This window comes from Gekko japonicus, unplaced genomic scaffold (assembly GCF_001447785.1).
Source record: "Gekko japonicus isolate JY-2015 unplaced genomic scaffold, Gekko_japonicus_V1.1 scaffold258, whole genome shotgun sequence".
Lineage (NCBI taxonomy): Eukaryota > Metazoa > Chordata > Lepidosauria > Squamata > Gekkonidae > Gekko > Gekko japonicus.
In genome coordinates this window covers 1,272,974-1,283,746 of record NW_015164190.1, presented here as the reverse complement: position 1 = coordinate 1,283,746, position 10,773 = coordinate 1,272,974, and the positions used below count along the sequence as shown (strand labels likewise).

General features: G+C 45.7%; 1 protein-coding gene across 1 annotated transcript in view; it reads left to right on the top strand.

Moving 5' to 3' along the window:
* Positions 1-418: 418 nt before the first annotated feature.
* The window catches only part of PTCH2 (patched 2), a 64,637-nt gene continuing 54,282 nt past the window's right edge, over positions 419-10,773 (top strand). The window contains exons 1-2 of the mRNA XM_015408274.1: positions 419-853; positions 1,995-2,187. Of these exons, the coding sequence (XP_015263760.1) occupies positions 713-853; positions 1,995-2,187 (334 nt within the window). The 5' untranslated portion in view covers positions 419-712. The remainder of the gene's footprint in view (positions 854-1,994; positions 2,188-10,773) is intronic.

The following is a 10,773-nucleotide window of genomic DNA, read 5'->3' as shown; positions in this document are numbered from 1 at the left end:
CCCCGCCAAGTTTGCAGCTGTCCTGATGCAGAGCCACGTCCGTTTGTAATAATAAATAAAAGAGCTGGTTTGGTGGGAGGGGGCAGCGGGCAGCATTTGAAAATCTGTGGAGCAGAATTCCTGTGTTGAAGGCAAGGCAAGGCAAGGCAAGCCTCTCCTCCCTCCCTCTGCCCTCATTGATTTGAGGCGGAGAGGAGGGAGGCGGGGGAGGCGCTGCCTGGGTGGTCTCTTCTCTCTCCACTTTGGTGAGCTGTTGCTTAGCAGCTAATAATAGGAGATGTTTGCGGAGTAATTTGCCTCTTCCTCGGCCAATGGGAACCGGGGCACTTTCCCATCAAACCAAACCTTCCTCCCCCCGCTCCTCTTTTCAGGATCTCGAAGGAGCTTGTTTGTTCCAAATGTTGGTGGGACGGGATCCGAGGCGCACTGCACCGCCGGGCACCCGGGCGCCTCTCGTCTCAGGGGCTGCTGTGTGAGTGCTCGATCCCCGTCTCCTGCCGCGCGTCGAAGGGGCCACGCTGGGAGGCGCCAAGGGCGCATGGGGCGCGCTTGGATGGCCCTGGATTCGCCCCCATAATGTTCACATGGGGTCCCCGCAGCAGCCAGCCTGAACCTTCGGACCCTGCGCCGCTCCTCTCTGGATTACCGCGCCTGGGAAGCCGCCTGCACCCTTTTACCTCCCCCCAGCACCGTCCTCGTTCGACCTCGGAGCATGGCTTCGGATCGGCCGGTCCCTGGGGCCGGGGGCATCTTGGGAGAACTCCCGCCGTCTTACGCGGCTGCTGCCAACTCGGATCTGCTCCGGAGACCCAGCTACTGCCACGCTGCCTTTGCCCTCAAGCAGATCTCCAAGGTGAGAGAAGGGGGAGAAGGCGCTTTCCCACGGGTGGGGAGAGGGAAAAGTGTTGGGGGGGGGTCCCATCCCCGGGAAGAGATGCGCAGGGCGGCCGCCACAAAGGAGCAGAAGGCAGGGGCCGCTCCTCTAGGGCCGGAGGCGGAGGGCTGGAGGTCGGGATCCTCCTGGAAGCCCCACGGCTTCTTGGGGTGGGGGAGTGCAGGGAGGGGCAGGATCTCGCCTGCGTGCTCCAAACGGAGCCCGCTCCGTGGTCCCAGGAGTTTGTTTATTGAAAGGGGAGACGCGATGGAGCCGTCCAGGAAGGACCGCCTGTAAATGGGGCGCTTGGGAGAGGCCGGCAGGGGCTCGGAGCTCACAGAGGATGGGTGGGTTTAGCCGGACGGCCAAGGTTCCAGGGGCTCGGGCGTGGGGACTGTAGGTGTTTGTGTCGCTGTTTGGAGAGAGACGAGAAAAAGAAGACGAGTGCAGTCAGTGACTGGGAAGCAGGAATAAAGGGAGAGCGAATGAAGAGAACCCGGCAGAGAAAATGAGAGACCCTCTGAATCCGCAGAAGTACACACCTGAGGAAAGGAGCATAGAGCGTACACACACCCCATACACCTAGCTGGGAACTTGACACTGGGCCTTCTTCACACCTTTGTTTGTGGCTGTGGGAACTCTGCAGACGTCTTTCACACAGGGAACTTCAGAGGCTGGGCGTTCCCTGGAGATGAGAAGCTGAACAACTGGGGAGCAAAGAGCAAGATCTCTGCTTTGAACCCATACTAGCTTTTTTGCCTGGGACATTTTTTGGTGCATGAGTTTTCACACTTGAGCATGAAGTGGCTCGTGCTTTGAATATCCAGTGCAGGAGCAGAGATTCACACATCTCTTGAGATGTCACTTGCTCACTAGTTCTTCTCCACAAATGAGAAAGGAAGAGGCAGCACTGCAGAAGGTCTCTGCCCCTCCCACCAGTTTCTGACATAGGGGAGCAATCTGGGTCCAGACACAGCCAGGCTCCTGAATCTCTGAGGAGGGTCTTACTTTCCTCCAGACTTGAGGTCTGTGTGCATCCCAGTGCCAGCTGCCCTGGGGCAGGATGTTGCTATTCCCTGTAGCAACAGTGCCTTGGCTAACTCTCTGTTTCTCTCCTCAGGGTAAGGCTGTGGGCCAGAAAGCCCCACTGTGGCTAAGGGCCCAGTTCCAAGCCCTGCTGTTTACACTGGGCTGCTGGATCCAGCGTCACTGTGGCAAAGTACTCTTTGTGGGGCTGTTGGTCTTTGGAGCGCTGGCTGTAGGACTCCGAGTGGCCTCCATCGAGACAGATATTGAGCAGCTGTGGGTGGAAGGTAAGCCTCTTCTTGGGCCCTGTGGCTGCTGGGCAAACTGCATAATACCCGAGGTGTGTTGGGGGTGGTGGAGGAGTTGTACAGCATTGAGGAAGGCAAATGAATTTGAGTCTCAACCTGGATGGGCCTTTTAAATGGAGACGTTGGCAAAGGGCCCAATCACTAAAGTCCACACGTGTGTGAATCCAGATTTGAACATAGTTTTTGCAGTCTTGGTTTTGAAACCTTGTCTTCTTTTGGAGGAGGGCACAGGTATCAAGCAACAGATCTACTGTCACTACATTACATATTTTAAAAGATTCTTCTAGTGTGGGGAACTCCCGAGGCTTGCAATAAAATCATGCGCCTCCCCGTTTTAAATTTCCCTATAATTAAGGCAGAGTTTCTAGCACAGAAGAACAGATTGAAAATGCGACTGTCAAATGTGCTGCAAGGTCTCCAAAACCACCTGGCAAAGATATAATGAAAACAGGAGGCTTCCTTTTTATTTTTATTTTAAATAAGAGTCATACAGAGCTGGAAGAGAACACATGTTTGTCCTTGTGTAAGGTTCTTCAAGTTGATAGGGCTTCCCTCAGAAAAAGTGTTTAAGTGGTCTCAGGATTCCAGAATCCCAAATCATAATTCTTGGGAAGCTCTGACCCTATGTGATGTGCAAAGGATCGTCACACAGAGCACATTTGTAAATGTAATATGGAACTCTCTTTATGTCTGTGTTCTCGTATAGACTTGAGGGATGTCAAGGAATAGAAATCTGGGGGTTTATTATTTTGCACTTAATTGCTGAGGATTATGCTTTTGGGTCAGTTTTGTTATCGGAAACTTCCATAATGTCACAGCCATGAAAACAAAAAATGAGTAAAGGTTCTGGCTTCCATAGATTTTGAAATGTTTTTATTTGTTGCACTACCACTGTACTGTTCCTCTGAGGAGATGTGATTGGCTTATCTGCAGTTTCTAGATGGTCTCCCATCTAGGTACCTTATAGGGCCAGATATGCATAGCTTCCATAATACATCTTGTACCCTCAGACCTTTTTCCAGTGAGAAAGTAATCGTGGTGATCCTCTAGATGGATTTCCAGTCTAGGTCAAGCAAGAGACACCCCCCTCTTTTTTGACCTTCAGACGTTTTAGTAATGCTTAACACAGTTTTGGGAAACTTTTATTGGGAAAATGCCTGATCACAGTCCAAGGGTTAACACCTCACCCTGCTTGGTTTCTACTCGGCATTTGTCCCCAAGAGGATAAGGGCATGTGTATCTAAAGCCTTCCTATGCTGCTCTGCATGTGTGTGCCTGGGTAGGCCATGTGAATATATGCAATCCAGATCTTTATCGGTGCAAATACATGCCTTCACGTAGACAAATGTAATTAAATTCTTTTCCCCATCTTGGAGGAGATGGTTTTTCTTGCCACCGGGCCCTGCTTGGTGCATTACATTACTGATATTAAAATCTTAAATTACCTTTCTGAGGGTGGTGCTGAAGGAGAGGATAATTACTGTCTATGACAGAACTGTCAGTTGAAGTTTGGCTTGGGTCACACGCGCCTGCCAGCTGAGAATGGAACTGGGTTGAATACAAACAGCCGAAAGCAAAATGGGGTCACCCAGGAGAAAATCCTAATTTCCTACTGGAAACATTTGATAAAAGTGATGCCTTTGTTATTAATAAGTTCAGCGTGCTCCTTTCCCCCTCCTGGTGCTACTTTCGGTCCAGAGTCCAGAGTTTGCTCCTTGCTTTCCATCTCCTGTTATTGCAGCCTCCTCTTTTTTTCCCCAGCACCAGGTTGCTGTGCTGAGTTTTCACACCCTGGGATTTTTATTTTATTTTATTTTTTTTGCAAGCAGCCTGGGAGCTTTCCAAGAGCAGATGTTTCTCTGTGATGACTGTCAGAGATCTTTGGCGTTCCACACCTCCTCCCCCTGCACAGCCCCAGCTCCATGTGTGGTCCTAAACTACTCTTGGATTTTGTTCAACAATAGAAGCAACTTTAGTCTTCCATCCTCCCACTCCCTTTTAAATAAAACCCACACTCACATGAATGCCAGTAAAGTTTACCCACCTGTTTCACACACTGAAGGGGGACTGGAAAGGGGGAAAAACCGCTTCAACCTTAGCCTTCACCCCCCCCTCCCCTTCTCCTTGCTTCTTGCCTTACAGAGGCTTGTAGCAAAAAAGAAGATCCATCAAAACCTGCAGCTGTTTAACATTTAAAGAAGGGAAATCCCCCTTTTGTAACCAACCCATCTTAACCCAAATTAAGAACATCCCCTGAGAACCTGCTCGGTTGGGCTTGTACTTATTTATTGCTTTTGATGCTGACATTTGCTGAGCCTTAAAAAAAAAGAAGAAAGGAGGGAAGAGAAAGAGACTGTTCCCTGCTGACTATTCCGTGCTGGTTTGTGAGATAAGGCTGAAGGAAGTGTGTTATACAAAAAGAGGATACCTGTTCTTCGCTCGTCTTGTTTTGCTTTATTTCAAAATATGATGATTTTGAGAAGAAATATTACATTGTTATAGACTTTTTGTATAGTGCAGCAAACAGGGTGAATAGTTATGTATTAGTTTGTCTTTTGTGATGCACTTTTCCAGTAGTTTGGTGTATAGTGGGGAACCTAGATGGGAAAAGGTCATCATAAGTCAGCTGTGACTTGACAGCAACAACAACAACAAGAAAAATGTCAAAATAGGGTGGGTGGGGAATCACGGTTGTAGATCTACCTGTGTGGACATAGCTGCTTCCCTTCATTTTCTGTCAACTATAATGCTTGGTTGCTGTGATGCATGTTTCTTTCGTTGGAAAACCCTCAGTGCTCTGAGGGTGCTACTGAAAAATTGGCCTTTTTTAAAATCCTCACAGGTCATCTAACTTCAGAAATTGCCTCCTGTTGAGATTTTAGCTTTTAGATCCAAAATTCTTCAGATCAGATTTTTTTGCCTCTGTGTTTCCTCTGTCACTGATTATGTACAAGTAACAAACCAGTTGAATATAGCTGCAAATTATCCATAGGTTGAGCCATATTATGTGTTGAATGATGGCTGTCGCTCCATAACTTTGTTCATGCCATGCCATGCTCTTTGCTACTTGATTTAAACATGGACTTGCATGCATAGCACTGGAGTGAGATTCCTTTTAGCATTTAATAACTAATAATTCTTTCCTTCCGAGGGTGCCTCCCACAGATTTAGATGAGGGAAATTCAGAGAAACTATACAGATAGAAGGAACAGTTGCCAGTCGCTTGCCCCCAATTCTTGTCCGCACAGTTTGGAGCTTCACATTCCCCTACCATTCTTTTCTGTGAACTAACATCTATGGCAGTTTCTCACACTCCTAGATCAACACTGAGTTATGCACCCATCTGCGTGGGAAAAATCCCTTTAAAAGGTTGATATTTTCTGTGTCCAAGATATCCACACAGATTAAGGAGCTAGCTGTACAGCCTGCCATGGGGATCAGCAGGGGATAATGCACAGTGCAGCACCCCTTCCTTATGTACAGTGGAGTGAACAGCCCATCGGATTCCCTTATTGCAAGGGGAATTCTGGTTTGAGCACCCAAATAATCACAATGCACAGTGTTCCGTCTCTTAAAACTCCTTCCACTAATTTTGCATGTCTGCAGTGTTGTTTCAAATCACAGGTCAGAGCTATACTCTTTCCATGGCTTCAGATTTGTTGACTTCTTTTACTATGATCTCCCTCTGAGGCACTGTTTACTCCTCCAGGCTACACTTTCCTACTTCAGAACTGAACACTTTGGAAGGCCTACACTTGATCGAGAGTTAAAGCAGAGAAATGCATGTTAAGTGAAGGAGTAGGCTGCTGTGGCCATTTTTTTAAAAGCAGGTGAACAAGCCTTCTTCCCTGAGCTGTTCTAGAAGAACAAGCTATTTCTTTGTAGTGAAAAAGTTGTGGACCACTTATGCGCCATTTGTGTCAAAGAGAGGAACTTGTGTGATGTCACTGGTAGACTTTTTCTATGGCTCCGAATTCTACAAAAGATGCACTCAGGCTTCACACTGTAGTTAGTTCAAGTGGGGAGAAGAAGCACAAGAAAGAACTGCTGTGTGAGTACTGATGTTCTGGCAGTGTGTCATCCCAGGTTCATCAGAACAGTTGGCTTTGATGGTATCTTGAACTGGAAATAGATTTCAACTGTGACAGAGAAACAGTTGAGCTCCTCAGTAACACGTTGGGCATACATTCTTCTTTCTCAGTTTAAAAAAATACCCCCTTTGAGAGACTGGCCATGTTTCATCTGCACCAAGAAACTCCAGAATACTCACCATCCAGGGAACTGTGCTCGGCTGCAAAAGATTTGTTCCACAGATATCAGCCAGGCATTATTTGGATTGACATCTTATTACTGCAAGTGAGAATGCTGACGTTTGCAAATACTTTTGAGTAAAATGTGTGAGCTTATCCTATATCCCACCACTGTCCTGTGGAGTAGTATTTTAAATTATGTTGTATGGATTAATGGGTGAGTCTCCAGAGGCTGTTCCAAAGTTGTTCAGTCTACTTGGCCTAATACCACAATCGTTCATTATATTTCCTAGTAAAGAGGGAAGTCCTTCATTCTTTAACCTGTAGGTATTCCTGCAAGTCAGTGGTTCTTTCTCTTTTTACTGGAACATGGATAATTTTAATGTTTTTCTCCAAGGCAGTATGTCCTCCTTTTAAACTTGCAAAGAGCAGATTGATGATGGTCAATCTGTATTTGGGCTGCACTACTTCTTATTGCAGCTTCTCCATTTTAAAAAGAAACCATCCAGATATCAGGGGAAGGAGTTGTAGGAAAGTCCTTTTCCCTCACATTCAAATTCTCATGTGTGCAAGCTTTTTGTTTTTATATGGAGGAACAGTCAGTCATGTGAGTCCAGGCCTGCAGTCTGAAATGGTACAGCCAGAAATAGGTTTGCTGCCTCAGCTGCTGTTTATGAGAATGAGGCCTAAAGCAGGGGTCCCCAGCCTTTTTGAGCCTGGGGGCACTTTTGGAATTCTGACAGAGGGTAGTGGGCACCACCACAAAATGGCTGGTGCAGGAGGTAGAGCCAGCCACAAAATGTCAAGGAGGGAGGTTATGCATAACTGTTAAGAATAACTCTTCAACTTTTAGGCAGGAGCTCTGCTTAACAGGATGCTTTTATATACTGTTTTTATTTTTTGCATACATACAGCTTGCCTTCAATCACAGAGTAAACTCCTTGAACTGTGGTGGCAGCTGCTGGCAAAACAACTTTAAAAAATCTCCATAGCCAATCAGAAGCCCTGCTGGTAAAAAGCCCCATCTGGCCATGCCCACTTTCTAAATACACTTGGGGGGGTGTGTCAGGAAAGATGTCTGTGGGCGCGATGGTACCCACAGGTGCCACATTGGGAATCCCTGGCCTAAGGAAAGAAGATTAAGTACTCCTTTCCCACTCCAATAATAGTATCCTGACACTAATTGTAATGTTTTGTTTCTCAGTTAGGTCCCAGCTGGATTCCAGATTTCAACTAATAATCTTTGAATTTGGCCATAAGGGAATCAACCTTTGATTGTGAAAGATGGGAAGAGTTATTCTGTTAAGCTTTACCTTCAGGAGTTATGAAGGGGAAGCATTTAAGAGATCAGTAATCTCTGTGAGAGATATACAAATCTGGTGATATTGACATGGATCTTTCTTGCAGCCCAGGAAAAAATGCCAAGTATTGATGTCAACATGGAGTGGTCTTAGGTACATGCAGGTAGGACTCTCTGTGGGCATTTGCTCATTGGCATCATTGAGGCCAGGGCAGACTGCTTGGTAAACTTAAAGCCTGGGACCTGAAAGAAAACCAGCGTTTGGGAGGCAAAAGGTCATGGCTGATTTATAGGCTAAGGGTGACCTCAAAGGAAGGCAGGTTTAATCTTTAACCAGGACATTTTAGTTTAGCTGTGTGGCTGCAGGGGCTTTTTAAAGGTTTGTGCTACTGATGGCCATTATGCCAGAGGAAATGCTTTTATCTTTGAATTCCTGAGTGCATAGGGAGATTGTAAGAAATTATGGAGAGATTTTTGCTCACTCATATTGGAGCATTCATGCATTGGGAAGAGATGATGTTTAATGGATTATTCCTAGGGCAGAGGAAAGAAGACCCCAACAACCTAACAAGATATGGAAAGGCAGTGAGTGCCCTGGGAATGTGGCAAAAAAACAACAGAAGTTGCTGTCCAGCTAATTTGGTTGCTAGCACACTTGCTCTTTGAAAGTGGCAGCCAAGATTCTCCTGACCTCAGTCAGGTTTCTGTATCTTGAATAAGCTGAGATAGATAAAGTGGGTCACTGTGGCTTGTTTTCAGAATATAGGTTTAAAAGATGTCCTCTTGCTGCAAGGGGTGAAATTGGTGCACTTTCTGAATGTCTCTTGAACATAGTCATGAACTATGAAGATGGGACTAGGGATATTCCTCCCATCAAGAGTCAGAAAAGATACTCATTTGCCGGCATAGTAGTTAGACAATCAACTCCTGGCTTGTTGCTTGAAGAATGTTGTGATAGCAGTTCTGGTGTATGGGGGGGGGAGAGACAGAGATCCCAACTCAGCTTGGAGAGAGAGGAAGAATCTATACTTGATATAGGAGAAAGTAACTTGTGAGCCTCAGCTCAATCTCAGGTTGCATTCACTAGATTTATAAAACACCTCTTGATTTTGTTAAAGGGTTCCCTCACAGGGTTGTTGTAAAGATAAAAAGGAGGAGAGAACGCGTCCCCATTGGTAAGAAATATGGGGCATAAATTAAGTAAATATTTAAATAAACTGCATGTTAGAAATGTTAGCAGGCTGTACAGATGGTGTTGAGACAGAGATGGGCATCATTTTTCAATTCCTAGTAGAAGTTGAGGCCCATTATGTTCACAAATTTAGCCTGATATCTGCACATGGATGTGTAAACATCCTTAAATTGGGTCAGACATCTGGGTGTGAGAGATTGGAGATGAATCCGAAAAAGACAGGCCATGTGAGGAATGCTCCAAAATCCAGCATCTGTTCAATGCGGCTTTTTTACTCTAAAGCCTCCTTCCTCACCAATAAATAAACTGTGGATGTGGGGTCTACATACCTCACTCATAAGAGCAAATAAACAAGCCCTTAAGGCTGCTGAATGCAGAGGCCAAGGGGGCTCCAATGTGTGTGTGTGTGTATATGTAAGATTCTTGGGTGGCCAGCAATAGAGGTGGGTGGCCTAGTGGCTAGCAGAAAGCTCTGAAGTGGTCTTGGTGCTGATAAGAGAAGAGGGAGGCTCTGGAAAGAATGAGAGCAATGGGGGAGATGGGTAAAATGGACTGGCCTGAAATATGCTTCCCAGAGTATTCAACATCTGCATTCCTTAACGCAAAGCAAGCTGGAAACAGAGGAATTAGGGTGACTACAGGGGTGGCATATGATCTTGCATAAGCAGCATGAAGGCTGAAATATCATTCCTCATAATAGCAAATTTGATGGCTGAATGTCTGTCAGTAGGACAGCAAAATGGGGCCACCCACAGGCAAGGTAACAATTTCTGCATACTTAGGGGACTCCCCAGGTATGCCGAAAAATAACTCTGTAAATGAAAAAGAAGCCCCCCCTCCGCTTGACCTGATGAGGAATGAGCATTTTCTAGGAGCACTGAATACTGAGCACAGTTAAGCATCACTTAAAGGGGGAACAAATAAAAGGAAAACAGAGGGAGATGGGGAAATTGGCCTGCTTAAGCTCACAGTAGTTTATAGTACCCAGGAAGGGGAGATTTGGGGGGGGGTTTCAAAATGATTTAAACCCCCCCCCTTCCTTGCAACTTGTGTGGGCAAATGGCGATTCCAGAATGTGATGCAGACAGAGTATGTGGATCAAACAGCCAGAGGCGAAATGAGGCAATGCATGGAGGCAGGGTATGAACTAAAGGCCTATAAGATTCCCTCCACAAGAAGATGCATTGCACTTTACCAGAACACACAGTTTCAGGGTCTTCATTTTGGAAGTATGTCATAGCATCTTTCCTAGATATCCTCCAAAATCCTTTAGTCCATTTCTCGTTGTTTCCAAGAAAGGAATCAGTTGTTTCTTCATCTGGTAGGAACATCTGCTGGGGTGTCCTTTGATGATACAGATTTAACTAACAGTACATGGTATTACCCATTCTTCTGCAGAAGTGATGCTGCTGTGGATTAGATGAATCTCCTGCTGTAGAAGTTTTAGGAAAAAATGCCCATTTCCAGGATTCTTCCATAATCAGTTTCCCTCAGTATTCAGTTTTCCCTTCCTCTTTCCTCTCTTTCACTGGGTTGGCGGTTGATAGTGATGAGCACAGAACTTGGGGGCACAGGTGGTAAGAGAGACATTTTAATTTGGGACACTTGCAAACTAAAAAAGAAAAAGAAAGCTCATTAACAGTATTTTTCTATTGTTTGTCCCTCTTGTTAATCACCAAGTCATTTTTTTACTCCACTGGTATGGATGTACATAGGTAAGGCTGGTGGTAATTAAATCTAGTCGGTTGTATAACTGCTATCAGTGGTGTGTGATGGAAAAGTCATTAAAATATTTTCATGTGCAACATAGATTTTGTTGCTAC